The sequence below is a fragment of the Acinonyx jubatus genome, chromosome A3, assembly GCF_027475565.1.
Source record: "Acinonyx jubatus isolate Ajub_Pintada_27869175 chromosome A3, VMU_Ajub_asm_v1.0, whole genome shotgun sequence".
Classification (NCBI taxonomy): domain Eukaryota; kingdom Metazoa; phylum Chordata; class Mammalia; order Carnivora; family Felidae; genus Acinonyx; species Acinonyx jubatus.
Genome location: NC_069388.1, coordinates 118,093,271 through 118,109,384, shown reverse-complemented (window position 1 = coordinate 118,109,384; position 16,114 = coordinate 118,093,271). Strand labels below are relative to the sequence as shown.

Below are 16,114 nucleotides of genomic sequence, written 5' to 3'. Positions count from 1 at the left end.
TCCCCAGTCTCCCCTGAGTGCCACCCCTGGGGACAGAGGTGCCCAGAGTGCCTGCATCTACCCAGCTCGGGTTGGGGAGAGGCGGAAAGCAAGCCGGGCAAGAGCCGCTCTCGTGCATACGAGATACACCCAGGAGCTCGGGGCACATCCAAGGCCAGCTACAACCAAGGGCTCTCAGCCTGGTGAGGTTAAAAGTGACGCCTAAGGTCCCACATCCCATAAGTGGCCAGGTGGCATTCGAACTCCCCTCCAAAGGCACCCTTCCCTTCAGGAACATAAAAGCTTTGCCACCTGTTGGGGGGCCCAGGGGGAGGGGATGGGGAACTGCCTGATATAGGCGGGAGAGGGGAGGTCTCGATGTGAACCACAGATTATTTGTTATCATCACTATTGAATATGTATTAAGCATCTAATAAGTGTAAAGGTGCATGGGTCCCTCCCTTCAGGATGGGAGCCAGGAAAGAGACCAGATCCTAGATCAGCAGGACATGGTGTCCTTGCCTTGACATAATTTAGAATCGGGCCGGGGTGAAGAGATTACTCTTCATCACGCAGCTACAAGGGAGTCCTGAAACCACACAAACTGGAACCGTGGGAGTCCTCAGCCCCTCTGGCCAGATGATGGTCCCCGCTGCTTGAGCAGCCCTCTGCACCTCTTCTGCCTCACGGTGGTGACATCCAATGAAGTGACACATGTGGGAAGACCTTCCTAAACCCACCATACTCCCCTGGGTCACTGCGTTCTGTTAATCATTAGAAAGAGGAGCTAGGACTTGCCCTCCTCTGGGAGGAGGAATGCCTCACCTCTGCCCTCCCTGCTGCCAGGGCCTGGGCCAGCTCCGCCAGGGCAGGGAAGGTTCTCATCGGCTCCAGCACAGCGGAGGCCCGGCAGAAATAGCGGGAGCATGGAGTGCAGAAGAATCAGGGCACCACCTTACCCGTGGGAGCCTAATCACACGGGTCCTCCTGCCCCATGCTGTTCTCCAGGTACACCTGTCGGCACCTCCGAGAAACCATATGGAAACCAAGGGGTTGGGGCCTCAAGGCAGAAATCCAAGGGCCTGAGCTCCCTGAGGTGTCCCACATTCACCAATGTCTCAACTGCTTGGCCAACCAGCAGGTATATATTGAGCCTATTCTTATCCAATATCAGGCTGGGCATGATGGGGGAAGACAGGATTAACACACGAGAAATAGTGAAAAGTACCCTACAAAATATAACTGAGTGCTTCATCCAAAAACATTAGCAGTAAGGGCGATGGGGTGCAGAGAAGGGAGGAGGTCAGTGTGAACTGGAGAAATCCTAGAGAGCCTTGTGGACTCAGTCCTGCAGAGCATAGAAAGGAAAGCACAGCGGGGACAAAGGGAAGAAAGAAGGGGCACAGCAAAATCTAAAGGGGGACTGGTCCTTCTTAGAGGGCCTTCCTCTTAGAGAGTGGCAGTGAAACGGGGTGGGGTGATTGTGAGGTCCCAGTGAGAGATGATGCCTTGAGAAACAGCCAGGGCATTTCTAGCACAGATGAGGGAGACAATGGGGAGCCATTGTAGGTTGTATAGCAGGGCCCAGTCAGGATTCAAGCGGAGCTTAACCCTTGAAAGGATTAGTAAGGAAGTGACTATGTGATAGGACAGACAGAAAATGACAGACAGCTTCCCACCTTCAGCCAGAATTCCCACCTCAGTCTCAGGGAAGGAGCACATGTCTCATTTTCCTCACCCGCTTATTTTAAATTTCTTTCATTTTGTGATATTCTAAGCCTTATTTAAAAAAAAAAATTGGAGGTAGAGGAAAGCCTGGGGAGGTAGGTAATCTCAGATGGAAAAGGAAAGAGTAAACCTCAGTCAGTAACGGGATTGATAGAGGAGTATTTTGAGGGAAGCAGGCCCCACAGGTTGGGGCATGTGGACCGGCGAAGGGGCAGGTGCAGACTGGGGTCTGGTGGGAGCCCCAAAACAAGACACACAGTCCTCAAGCCCTACATCCTGTGTTTCTTCACCAACTTCCGTTCCTGATCCTGAAAAGGCCATGTTGCCTGGTGCCTGGAACCTCTGCATATGCCGTATCCCTCCTTCTGCAATGCCCTTTTTCCCCTTCCCTAAATTCTAGTCCATTCTTTAGAAGCCAAAAGCCACCTCTTGCTGATGCATGGATTATCCAGGCAGAACCGCTCTAAGCCCTTTGGGTGATGCTCTTCCCGAGGTGCCCTAAACCCTTGTCCTATCTTGGGGTAACTAGGAATCTTCTAGGCTTCTGGTACCCCCAATATCTCATACAGTGCTGAGACATGGAGGGTTCTGGTAGCTCAAAAATGGTGCCCTGTGGGAAGTTTTAAAGAGCAGGTGTCACCTTCTGAGGTTGGGAAGAGCCGGCTGGGCCTTCAAGTGACACTGCCTGGGAAACAGCTGGAACTGTGGTTTTAGGAGGGCACCTAGTAGGATCTAGGAGAGCACATAAGGGGTAAGTGGATCAAAACTGGCAGGAGGCAGGGGCGGGCAGAGATCTGGGGATGCCATAGTTAAGGGACAGAGGAGAATGCCAAGCAGATGCCACTGGAGGAAACGGGGAAGGATCCCAGGGCCAAGGTCAGGAAGGCCTAGCGAGGCAGTGTCGGAAGAAAGGGTCGGACGCCAGAGAACGAGGATGAGGCCGCAAGCGGAGGAAGGGTTTCTTTACCCCTGGGAAGCCACTCGGAAGACAGGCCTGCTGGTGACAGTTACTACCCTTTAGTCTGAAGGGAACCTGGCACTCTTGAGAGCTACCTGTGTTTCCCCAACATTCTTATTGCCCACAGCTAGCTCTCTCCTAGCTCCCTGGCCGAGCCCAAGGGGGGCAGGGGTGGTGCTGTGGCCAGGCCTCAGCGGGCAGTAGGAAGCCCGAAGGGGGCCTGAGCTTGTAGCCAGCGCTTAAGTGCGGCCCCAGCCCCCTAGTTTGAGAATGAGGAGATCAGCAGTTCTAACACCTGTACTGGAAATCACGGAAGGCTTTATGACATCTTTAGTTATAGAATATGAATGAGGAACAGTTGTACTGGCAGAAGAAATACATTTTTTTTAACTTTTTTTTTTTTTTTTTTTTTAACTAAGCTCTATGCCCAATGTAGAGCTTGAACTCAATACCCCAAGATCAAGAGTCAGGTACGCTATTAACTGAGCCAGCCAGGAGCCCGACGGATATACTTTTGGGGCACATACCTCAAACATTTTAAATTAATTCAACTTTGTACGTGTTTCTGTAAATGCTCATTGATTGCCTTTGTTGGCTGGGGGTGGGGAAGCAGAGGCCAAAGGTTTAAGATTTACTAGAAAAGCTTTTGATGATGGTTGAAGCTGGGTGATAGGTACATGGGGGTTCGGCACATCACTCTCTCCGCTTTTGCGTATACTATAAGACGTCCATGATAAAGTCTTGAAATTTTAGTGGAACACTTAAAATTAGGAGAAAATACACCTATTATCTTAATGTTTCCTGCAAGTTGAGAAAAGATCCCCTTTTCTATTGCAACTGAGGGCAGGCCCCCATACTGCTTCTTCAAAGGAGCACAGTTTGAGGACCACAGAGTTTATAGATTTACCAGGCCTAAAAGTCATCGTGTCCAAGCTTCTGGCCCCAGGGCTAAGGGAGAGCAGAAAAAAGCAAAGCCCCCCTCTGCTGGCCCCAGGGAACTGATTGGTGGGCACCTGACCAGATGGCAAAAACAGCCCAAGTTCCTGAAATTTCCAGTCCAAAGACCACACTGCGTGCTCAGGGTCAAGTGCTTCTCTCCTCTCCCAGACCTCAGACAGGCTGCCCCTTTTCCAGGCTCTTCCCGGAGAGAAATTTCTGCCTTCCTGGATCCCGAAGGAACTGGAAACAATCAAGTAGCCAAACCCCTACCTGTTCTGAACCTCTTCTAGAGCAAGCTCTCACACAATGTAAACGGGATAAGGCCTTTCTTTGTAGGCCATGTCCCAGATGGTGGCAATTCAAGGCATTTCTGCTCCAATCCTGGTGCCAGAGGTCAACAGCCTTCTCTCTACTAATCAGACAGGAAGGAGAGCAGCCCCACAAATCAGGCTTCATAGACTGGAGCCTCCCTGGTCTTGCAGTCTCCTCACCTCCTCTCTCGGCTGCAGCCTTCCATGGGCTGGCTTCCACCCCCCACGGAAGCTGCTCTAAGAAAAGTCGCTGGCCAACTCCAGGGCGTCAGATGCAATGAGCATGTCTCAGTGAATTCACCTTCCACAGGGCTAGGCAAACGCTCTCGGGAAAGCCTTCTCCTTTCTGAGTCATGGCTCTTCTCCCCTCGGCTACCCCCCAAGCCCCTCGTCAGTCCCTGCAGCCTGCCAGTCTTGCTCTCTACACGGCCCATAAATAGTGGGGTTTTGTGGCTGCGATCCTGGGACTTTGTCTCTTCTCTCTCCCTGTCCCTGGGTGAGCTCATCAGCTTCCCTGGACTTAAACACTAGCTTCTGCTCTTAACACCCTCTCACCTTTGCATCTGGAGCCCAGACCTCCCTGCCCCCCAGGCTCCAGGCACCTCCACATCTCAGACTGAAGTCAGAATTCCCGCCGGTCTCAAACCTGCCCCTCCGCTAGCCATCCCCATGTGAGGACATGGCCCAACCATCACTGGTATTCAGGTGAGACCCCTGGGAGTTGTCCCGGAGTGCCCCCATGTCCTCCCCTCCCCCACCTCTCCCCTCCATCAGCAAGCCCTACTGATTCTATCTCCAAAATACATCCTGATGTGTCCACTGCTGCCCCTTTAATCCACATCAGATCATTCCTCTGCATAGAAACCTTCAATGTCCTCAGAACTATACCAGCTTCTGGCCAGGAGCTGCAAAGCTCCATGTGGTTGGACCCCTGCCGACCTCCCAGCCTCGTCCAGCCCCACTTCCTCCCTTGCTTGTTTCACACTGGGCATACCGGTCTCTCACTTTGCCAAACAAAGCGCCTTGCTTGTGTGTTTCCTCTTCTTAGAACACTACCCCACTCCGCTCCTCACCAGACACCTTGCGCGGGGGTCGTGGGGTGAGGGGTGGAAGCTAGCTAGTAGAGGGATTTAGCAGCAAGAGGCGTTGAGGCAGTGGAGACTGAAAGACCAAGGAGCGACCCGATGAGAGCCAGCTCTCCTCTTCCTTTAGGTCTCAACTTAAATGCCACCTCCTCCAAGAAGCCTCCTGTGACCACCCCCACCTAAAGCAGGCCTCTGTTATCCTCTACTTCAGCCCCTTCTTTACGTTTCTGTCTTTATTTGTTCTATCTCCTCCATCAGAATGTCAGCTGCACGAGGCCAAGAATTATATAGGCACGGAGCCTAGAACGCTACCTGGTACACAGTAAGCGATCAAGAAACATGTGTCGAACGGACAAAGAAACCAGTCACTGCCTACTAATTGAGCGGTTCCCTGTAAGTGCAAGAGGTTAACCTGAAGGGGAAACTGAGGCTCAGCCAGGGGCCGACAACAGCTCCGGAAGGCGGCTGAAGCTAACTTCTGGTTTTCCAATGCTGGGGGACGGGCTGGGGCCCAGGCCAGAAGGCACCTCACCTCCCTTTTCCAGCGTGCCAGCCACTCGTCCCGCTTGCGCTTGCTGATGTAGTAGGGGTCCCCCGCCTGGAAGGTGAGCCGCGGCATGGGCCGCTGGCGGAGGCTGGACTCCCAGCCCAAGCCACCCCGCAGCCGGCCCCGGGAGCCCTAGGACAGAGAGACGACAGAGACAGACTGGCATTAAGATGGGCACCGACAGTCCCACTGCAAGGTTTCTTCCTCCTAAGGGGAAACTGAGGAGGCACTCACCTCGAACACAACACAGGAGCTCTGACTCCTGGCCAGAGATGCCGACCCTGCAAGTGCTGGGAAAGCCCCTGTTTGGGCTGGAGGAGTGAGCCGTGGGGTAACGGGGCACGTGGACGTGAACCACGAGGGGAGGTGCTTGGTCTCAGAGCGGGACCAGCTGGCTGCCTCGTTGGGGGACTGCTAACCTCCGCACCCATTTCCTTTCCTCCTAACATGGGGGACAGGTAAAGAAGGGGGCAGGGCCACCTCAGGATTCCCCTCACACACACTGGCCACAGTTGGTCAGAGAGGTGGCTTTCTTCTCCTAGAACCAGGATCCACAGAGCCCCTGGGGGTTGAGGAAAACACTTGCCTCCATTTTCATGGATTCGATGTTGGTCTCCTTCTGTTCTTTGCCTGTGGAGAGGGAAGAACAAAGGGACTGTCGCAGAGTTACAGGAGTGGCTCAGAGGCCCCACCTTGTGCCTGGGGTCCCTGCCACAGAGACGGGGTCCTCCAGCCGTTCAGTTGTTCGTGTGTCAAACCTGCTGGCCCACCGCGTGCTAGGCACGGTGTTGGCCCCAAGGACTCAGAGCAGGGCCTAGAGCAGAGAAGGGACTGGTGCGGGGTTGGAGGCCCAAATCCGAAGGAACAATAGAAAAGCCAGGGCCACTGTTTCTGGCCCACAGACACTGTCTTGGGCACACAAAAGGGGTCGTCTAGAAACAGCTCTCTCCCCCAGAGGAGGGGCCAGACAGCCTCCCCCTACCCTGGAAGGGAGCTGTTCTCTTCCCTGTATGGAGTCAGGCAAAGATACCCTGGGGGGCAGTGGGTACAGAGCCACTGGAGCAAGACTCTGGTGAAGCAACTTTGTCTCTGAGACTCGGTTTCCTCATCTGGAAAATAATGATGCTGGAGATGATTTCTAAGGTCCTTCTGCAATTCTCAATATTGTGGTTCTGTTATCGATATCTGCCTCTGTACTCCATTCTCCCCCCCACCCCCCTTCTCAGGTCCCTGAGCTAAGCCTTTATTCTAGTAGACTTGGATTCCAGCTGTTTCTGTGTGACCTCTGTAACCTCTCCTAGCCTGTTTCCTCACTGCATTAAGATAGAGAACTGTTCTAATATCTTTAGGTGATTGGCAACATTGAGTGCCTGGGGCAGGGCTTGGCATATAGTAGGTGTTCATTGAACGTTCATTTGGACCTCTGTCCCCAAGGCATTCCCTGCTCCTCTACCCTGTGGCTCCTTCACTGGGCCCAGATGCCATTTCCTGGAAGCCCCCCACCCCCTTAGCAGAAGCCCCAGAAGTTCTGTCTATAGGGGAGTCTCACCCTCTCCCTGTCCCTCTCTGGGCCCCAAGCAGGAGGACAGCCACACTCCTCCAGAATATCCTGTGCTCCTATCCTGGTCCTCTCGGGGTCCTCACCCAGATGCCCTTCCCGGGCCCTGCACACACCTGGCAATCTGGCGGCGGGGTTGGGTTAATTATGCCTTCCAGAGCTTCCTGCAGGTGGGGGTGGGCAAGTGAGCCCCTTCTCACCTGGGCCCCTGAACTCGGTTCTCTGAAGCTAAGAGTACTGAGCTTGGGCCCAAAGCAGGAAGGTCACTAAGGCTGGTTCACGGTAGTTGGGGTGGGGGAGCCCAAAACGGAAAAAACAGCCCCTACTTCATTTTTTGGCTCTGAAGCGGAAACCAGACACAGCATTGAAGGCCTCTTTGGCCCCCGGAGAGGAAGTTTCTTTCCCTCTCTCTCGCTAGAGAAGACCTGGGGCTCTTTGTGTGTGCCCCTGGGGCAGGGGCAGTCCGGGGTTACAGCGCCCCCAGAGCCCAGGGGAGGGGAGGCAGGGGCAGCGCCCACAAGGGCCCTGGCTGCGGGCACCGCACCACGTGCCGGCATGCGACAGGGACAGTGCTGAGCTGGCTGCCTGGGTGGGGGAGGGGGCATGGGAGGAAGCAGGAGTGTCTGTCGTGGGTGTGCGCAGTGGGAACGGGGGTGCTAGCTAACGCTTTACACGACAGGCTTTTTAAGTGTGTCTCACCCGTGGCTTTCTGTCTCTTCCTCTGAGCTTCCGCTCAGCACGGCCAGCTCCCGGACTTTTCTCCCTGGAGCAGGGTGCCCCTCCCGCCCCCGGGGGTCCCCCGCCTCTCAGACCTGCACCTTCTCCCAGCAAGGCTTTGGGCTGCCAGAAGGGGGAGCCTGCCCTCGGACCAGGCTACGACCCAGGGTCCCTTGGACCTTTCAAGCTTTTCCTATGGGGGTCCCTCCATGGCATCTCATTATGGGGAATCATACATTTATTAGAATGAAAGAAAATCAGGGCTGAAGGGGACTGTAGAGATGCTGGAGCACCTGTCCAGTCCCTAGATTTTGCCAATAAGGAAACTGAGGCTGGGGGGTGGGTGGCTGGGTGGGTGTGGAGTGACTTACTGCCAGGGCCGAAATCAGATATCGGGGCTCCTGAACCCCAAGCCAGCTCACTTTACCCTGTACCACCTTCAGGTTCTCCCCTTCCCCATTCCCTGGCCCCCATGCTCCCCCAAACAGAATTGCTTTTCCTCGTGCAGTTTCCAACTGGCTTCTTTCTGGAATTTTCTCCCTGACAGATTCTGCACATGCCCACTGAGTGATATCACACACACACTTTCCAGCCTGGCCCAGCAAAACAACAAACTGGGCTGTCTCAGAATGCCGCACTTGTCCTGAGTCAAGGAGGGTCAGCTGCTCTCTCAACACTCCCTCTGCGGTCCATCTGCTCCTGGCCCAGACCCAGGGTCACAGGCGGGCCAGGTGGCTGCATGCCTCCCGGGGTGGCCCTGGCAGACTCAGACATGACCCTAGAGTATCTTAGGTCCTGGGGGCAGGAGAGGCCAGGATGTTTCCAACACTTACCTGTCTGTCTAAGCCTATACCCAGCTGAGGGCCACCCCAAATTCCCTTGAAAAGGAACCCAAATCTCAATGACAAGGCTAAGGCCAGGCTTGCCTCAGAGGGCAGACACTAGTCCAATAGTGAGTGTTCAGAGAGGGGCTTTGTGCTGACCCTGATCTGGTCCTGTACTAGTTGTGCAATCTTGGGTAAGTAACTTAACCTTTCCGAACTCTCAGTCTCCCCAGCTGAAAAATGGGGACAATAAGAGTCTTCCTCACGTGATCACAAAGATGAAACAAGAGAATACATAAAAAGCAGGGCTTCTTAAACTTGAATATGCATCGAAATCAGGATCTCTTTGAAATGTAGATTTTGATCCCACAGGTCTAGGGTGGGGCCTAGGATTCTGCATTTCTAACTGCCGAGGTGACAGAGCTGGTCCATGGGCCACTTTGAGTAGTGAGGATATAGGACACTCAACGCATAGTCAATACTCAGTAAAAGAAAGCCATATTACCGTCGTTTCTATTATAATCATGGCGGCATTAATGCTAGGAATGCAGGAGCGGTCCCAAGGCCACCACCTGCCTATCCAGGTGGCTCTTGTCCTGATTACTCATCATCTCCCCTGTTCTTCCTTCTTTCTCCTGGCTGTACTATCAGGATCTGGGGCACCTATGTGCACAAGAACGCTGCCCTAAAGTCTTCTGTCTTACCTGTATAAGAGCTAACGGAAGGGGTTCCAGAGGGGATGGATGCCCCTCCCCCCCCCCCCAAGAGATCTGGAATGAGGGAAATAGAAGGGAGACCATGGCTAACTCACTTCCTCCCCTGGGGCCTTAGTCTCCTTCCTCCTTGGAACTAAGCAGCTGAGTATGTGTTCTGTGTGGCTGACTGCTGGCCTGACAGACCGCTGCCCATGCCTCCAAGTAGCACCTCACGGGTCTCAGCATCCGGGCAATGCACAGTGGCCTTCAGGGGTCCTACCAGCTCTGAGCGCGGCCAGTATCTCCCCCTCCTGGATAGCTGCAGCACACAGGAGCGCTCTGAGGCCGTAGCTGGGCGGTCGGGGAGGCCCGGAGTGTTTGCCTGCCACACTCAGCACTGAGACTCTGAGGAAGGTCCGCCTGATGTGTGAAGATCCCAAACCCAGGAGTCACCTCGACACCCTCTCTCCCCTTTCCCCTGGTGTTATGGGGCTTGTCTGTTTCTCTCCATCTCTGCTGCCACCTCACTCGTCACAGCCACCTTCCCCCGCCCTCAACGCCTGCAGCAGCGTCCTAACCCTGCTTCCCAACCCCTCTGTTCCATTCCAGGATCCAGAGCGCAAAGTGATTTTTTTTTTCAAAACACAAAGCAGACCGTGTCACCCCACCCCCCCCCAGCCCCGAAGGTGTCCTCAAAGACCTGCCCAGGCCCTGTCGGCTCTGCTCTCATCTCACACCCTTCTCCCTTGCCCTCTCCACTGCAGCCCTGCTGGTTTCTATCAGGTCTCTGGGTGCCCTGCTCCCTCCTACCTGGGAGCCTGTGTACCTTTTTTCCCCTCATCCTGCACCACCCCTCACGTGGTGAGCCCCCACTCATCCTTCAGCTTCTGTGTAACAGGCCAGACCGGCTGAGGTTCCTTGGTCACCGTTCCTTACAGAACCATGCTTATTTTCTCTTAGAGAACACATCTCCCTGTATAATCACAAGCTTTTCTCTTTTTTAAACTTAAAAAAAACTTTTATTTTAAGTAGGCTCCATGCCCAACATGGGGCTTGAACTCCAGCATGCTCTACTGACTGAGCCAGCCAGGCGCCCCTAATCACAAGCTTTTAAGTGTGAATTTCTCTTTCATGTCTGTCTCTCCAGCTGACTGTGAGGTCCTTGAAGGCAAGAACCAGGTTTTTGTTCATGATGGTTTCCCCAGATCCTGACACACACACACACACACACACACACACACACACACACACACACACACCAAATAGGTGTTTAACAAACGCCTATTGACCGACTCAAGAAGGAACTCCTGAGAACAAACAGAAATGGAGACAGGGAAATCCCAAACTGAAAGCAAACCCTTAAGGGTTAAGAGCGGCTTTAGAGCTCTGGCTCCACCCCACTGGGCAGGAAGGACCTGCCCTGACCTTGCACAGCAGCTTAGTGCCAGTCGTGGTGAGATCCCAGGAATCTGGGAGTCAGCCAAGACGTACCCACGGGAAGTGGCACATTTGGTGGGCAGGGCTGATGGGCTCCCAGGTTCTGCTCTGGAACACCTGGTCTCTTTAACGGGAGGGATGGTGTCTTCTCCCTTTCCTCCTCAGTTCCCCCTCACTCAGGCCCCTTGAACAATCCTGCCAAGTGTCGGGACATATCCCATGAGGCACTTGCGTGAGGGCAGGAGCCCTGGACAGTTCTGGGCCAGCCCACCCCGAGCCCCATTGCAGAATAAAAGGGGACAGTGGAAGGGCACACCGACTTTGAAGCCAGAGACCAAGACGGAATGAATCCTGGATCTACCACTTACAGGCTCAGGGTCCCTGAGCAAGTCACTTCCTCTCACTAAGTGGCAAGTTTTTCCTGCTTTAAAATGGGGATAATAATACCTCCGGAAGACTGTTTGGAGGACTAAAACAACAAATACAGAGTGCCCTAGAAAGCGCTCTGCACATAATGGGAACATCAAAGTATTAGTTGAATAATAAATGAATGAAAGATATTTTTTAATAAATTTGGAACTCTCTTTTCTGGAAATGCGCTCAATCTTGCATGAATATTGGGTTTGGATCCATGCAAAATAAGCGATGCCAATTAATCAATTTACTCATTCCATCATACACACTTGGAAAGAAGACGTTTTGAATTTAAAATGCACATATGCAAACCAACCTGGCAGGGCCCTGGGAGGATCAAATGTGATAATATATGAGAAAGCGCTCTGTAAACTGTGAACCCTGTACAAATGCTAGTTGTCCTCATTACCAACATGTTTACAGCTCGCTTGGCCCTGAAATCACTGGCTTAACCTGAAAGAGAAAAGTAGGCAACTTTCCAGGACTCCAGGGAGAGGCCAAAAAGTCCAGGGAGAAAGGGGCCTGGGCCGGGCAGCGCCCTGACCACCCCATCCGCCCCTCCCCCACCCCGCTCAGTCACAACCACATTTTAGCGGGGTCAGCTGAACTGTGGTGGGTTCAGGACATCTGTGCTGGGGAAGACTAACTGGGCTTTTAACACCTACAAGGGTATCCACTGCTCTGAAGAGCCCAGAGGCTACAGACACAACCATCCCTGAGAGCTGCGCGCCAGGTGAGGGCTGAGGGAAACTGAGGTGCACACCCAGCCTACGAAGGGGTAGGGGGCGGGGTGGGGGGACAGCCATCACCCCAGTCCCACAACTGTTAGCATTCTGCAAACCCACTGCTTCCAGATCTGGCTTTTTTTTTTTTTCTTCACGAGAAGCCAAAACTCCAGATTTTTATGTGAAATTTCTTGATTTTTAAATACTGGCAACTAATATTTTTTAGATGTTTAAAACACTACATGGGCCAAATACAACACGTATGCAGGCTGCACGCAGCCAGCCGCCTCCAGGGCACAGCCTTGGCAAGCCCACCGACCTTCAGCTCCCATGCCTCCCCGGACCGGACCTGCTGGCCCCAAGTCTCTAACCCTCGGGGGAATCCTGCGGAGCCCAGAGAGGCTGCCCCTTGTGCCCAAGACTTACTCTCTTCTGCGGGGGCTCCTCGGCCATCCTTGGGGGTGCAGCAGCCATTTTCCACAGCTCTGGAGGCTTCAGGTGGGGTCTCAGCCGCACCCTCTCCCTCTGCTGGGGCTCCGCCCTTCTGCCCTCCAGCGGGGCTCCCCTCCTCAGGCTGAGGATCACTCCGCTTCTCCAAGTCCCCATTGGGTAACAGCTCTGAGGGGCCTGAGTCCTGGGCCATGGACGGGGACTTGGAGGTCACTGCGGAGTCCTTCGGCGTGTCACTGCTTTCCACCTGGAAGATGAAGAAACAGGAGGAGAGGATTAGACCAGCGGTCTTGTCTCTCTTAGATCACTAACCCCTCTGGAAATTCTGGTGAGTGATGTCCCCTTTGTCCAGAAAACTGTGTTCACGTAAGCATCCGTACCAGCAGAGACACTCACGATTTTGCTCTCAGTGTCAAGGGATTCGTGGGCCTGACTCCCTGAGGTCAAGGGGCTTGTGCACTCCAGCTTCAGAAGCAGGAGAAGAATCCTGGTAGGTATGCCAGGCTGGTTTCACTGCCCAAGCCACCCTGGCCACCACCCCCCGTTCCCTGAGGTGACATAGGGCTTCCAAGCCGATGCTGAGGCCCGCTGTTAGAAACAAATGTTCTGGGGCGCCTGGCTGCCTCAGTCAGCAGAGCCCGCGACTCTTGATCTCAGGGTTGTGAGTTCAAGCTTTGCATTGGACCTAGAGCCTCATTAAAATAAATACATAAGGGGCGCCTGGGTGCCTCAGTCGGTTAAGCGTCCGACTTCGGCTCAGGTCATGATCTCACGGTCCATGAGTTCGGGCCCCACGTCTGGCTCTGTGCTGACAGCTCGGAGCCTGGAGCCTGTTTCAGATTCTGTGTCTCCCTCTCTCTCTGACCCTCCCGCGTTCATGCTCTGTCTCTCTCTGTCTCAAAAATAAATAAACGTTAAAAAAAAATTAAAATAAATACATAAACGTGAGAATGCAAGCTGATGCTGCCACTCTGGAAAACAGGATGGAGGTTCCTCAAAAAACTAAAACTAGAACTACTCTACGACCCAGCAATTGCACTACTAGGCATTTATCCACGGGATACAGGTGTGCTGTTTTGAAGGGACACATGCACCCCCATGTCTATAGCAGCACTATTAACAATAGCCACAGTATGGAAAGAGCCCAAATGTCCATCAATGGTGAATGGATAAAGAAGATGTAGTATACACACACACACACACACACACACACACACACACACACACACACAATGGACTATTACTCGGCAATCAAAAAGAATGAAATCTTGCCATTTGCAACTATGTGGATGGAACTGGAGGGTATTACACTAAGTGAAATTAGAGAAAGACAAAAACCATAGGACTTCACTCATATGAGGACTTTAAGAGACAAAACAGATGAACATAAGGGAAGGGAAACAAAAATAATATAAAACCAGGGAGGGGGACAAAACAGAAGAGACTCATAAATACGGAGAACAAACGGAGGGTTATGGGAGGGGTTGTGTGGGGGGGGGATGGGCTAAATAGGTAAGGGGCACTAAGGAATCTACTCCTGAAATCATTGTTGCACTATATGCCAACTAATTTGGATGTAAATTTAAAAAAATAAAAAATAAAACAAAATAAATAAATAAATACATAAAAGAAAAGAAAAAGAAAACATCAAGGATTTTTTAAAAAACAAAAACACAAACAACAACAAACATCCCTTGCACTATCCCTACTGCAAATTAGGACCCCTCCTCAGAAGATTCTAGTGTCACCAAATCAATTCTGTTAACCTTGGGCTGATCTGACTTTTTTGTTGTTGTTGTTAATGTTTATTTGTTTATTTTGAGAGAAAGGGAGGGAGGAGGGAGGGGCAGAGAGAAAGGGAGAGAGAGAATCCCAAGTAGGCTCCTTGCCGTCAGCGCTGTGGGCTGATCTGACTTCCGTCCGATGTCTCTGGCTTTTGTTCCGGCCTCCTAAGGCCCAGACCCAAATAGTGACCAGTTGCCCCCTGGAGCAGAAGAGTCAAAGGGGGAGCCTCTCAAATATACATTCTGCTGGGCCCCAAAGCCCGGCACAGTTCTTTCCCTCAGCTCTGGACCCCACGTGTTCTCCCAGCACCCAGGCCCCCGGAGAAACCGCCCCCCGACCCCAACAGAAGCTGTTTGCAGCCTCTGCGGTAAGCCCTCCCTGTGCGTGTTCTCATATTCCCCTCTGAAAGGAAATGTATCACTCCATCCCAAGAGTCTAAGACCCGAGCCTGCTACAGTTCCAGGTAGTAAGAATCCCATCAAGGGTAATCGTGACTGTCCTTTGTAAGTGTCACTGCATGGTGGGCAAGACTCTTGTCACCATTACCCCTTTAGAGCCACTCAACCTCCCTGAGGAGGCTCTCAGAGAATTCTGTGACTTGCTTAAGGCCACACACTTTGTAAGGACAGAGTGAGGGGAGGAGAGCCTGAGGAGCACTTTGTGCTTGGCCCCTGAGGGGCAAGTAGACCCGGACATCTCAGAAGGAAGGGAGGTGTCCTCTTGGGGCAGAAAAAGCTAGCTTCCCCTGTGATCAGTGCTCTGCCATGCCCACGGGCACAAGGCCACCCTCGGCACCCGCCAGCCGCATCCGCGGAATGCCTATGAGAAGGGAGACCGGGCCGCTGGCCTGCCAGTTAGGCGATGCTCAGGAGGGGGCCTCGGGTGCCCCACCTAGAAGGTGAGATGCGTAGGCTAGTCCCCTGAGGTTTTTCCCATCTTTTTAAGTCTTTTTTTTTTCCTTTCTGTTTCTAAAAGTCAGACACATATATTATAAAAATTCAAGCCACACCAAAATGAGTCTTCTTAAAAGGCTAAAGCTCCTTTCTCTTTTCCTTTTTTTTTTTTTTTACAATTTTTTTAATGTTTATTTATTTTTGAGAGTGAGAGACAGCGTGTGAGAGGGGGAGGGGCAGAGAGAGAGGGAGACACAGAATCTGAAGCGGGCTGTCAGCACAGAGCCTGACACAGACCCCGAACCCATGAACCTCGAGATCATGATCTGAGCCAAAGTCAGACGCTTAACCGACAGCCACCCAGGCGCCCCTAAATCTCATTTTTCAATTCCCTACTTCCAAAATCACAGGTAAACCCTGATCAACAGTTTGGTGAGTATATTTTCTAGACTTTTTTTTTTCTATGCATCTACAATCATGTGTGAGTTACATGTTTATACATATGTATTCGCACACACATCCAGATCCAGATTTTTTTTTTTTTCTAATAGGGTATCATACTACTCTGTGTTCTATAACTTGCTTTTTCACATAACAAGCAGAGTGGGCATCTCTCCATACCCGTACATATGGATCTGTCTCCTATTTCACAGCTGCTCAACATTCTATTGAATGGAGGCTCCATAATTTATTCAAGCAGTTCCCTAATAGTGAGCCTTTGGGGGGATTTACTTTACCTACAGTGAACCCCGAGCACTTCACAGTTGTGTGCACCTGTGTATTTCTGTAGCTTGGAGTCCCACAAGTGGGCTGGCTGGTAGAGGGCCCGCCTAAGTGTGAGTAAACAGGCCAAATCCCCTCCAGAGAGTTGTACCACTCAAGTGTACCCTGACGGCCCCGAGAGAGCGCGCTGGTCTCCCTCCCCAGCAATCTCCAAGGCCGCTTCTGCTCTAAGGGTCTGTATCCTCAACTCTGAGCCCGCTGCTGCCATCTGTTGAGGAACCTCCAGGGTGGCAAATAGGGACAAGGGTCTTGGGGACAAAAAAAATCAATCCATCAAAATAAAAAC

At 52.5% G+C, this 16,114-nt stretch overlaps 1 protein-coding gene across 1 annotated transcript in view; it reads right to left on the bottom strand.

The window, feature by feature from the left end:
* The window catches only part of DNMT3A (DNA methyltransferase 3 alpha), a 100,848-nt gene that overhangs the window by 33,302 nt on the left and 51,432 nt on the right, over positions 1-16,114 (bottom strand). The window contains exons 4-6 of the mRNA XM_027033331.2: positions 12,344-12,614; positions 6,134-6,177; positions 5,533-5,679 (exon numbers count right to left, since the gene is read on the bottom strand). Coding sequence (XP_026889132.1) covers positions 5,533-5,679; positions 6,134-6,177; positions 12,344-12,614 — 462 coding nt within the window. The remainder of the gene's footprint in view (positions 1-5,532; positions 5,680-6,133; positions 6,178-12,343; positions 12,615-16,114) is intronic.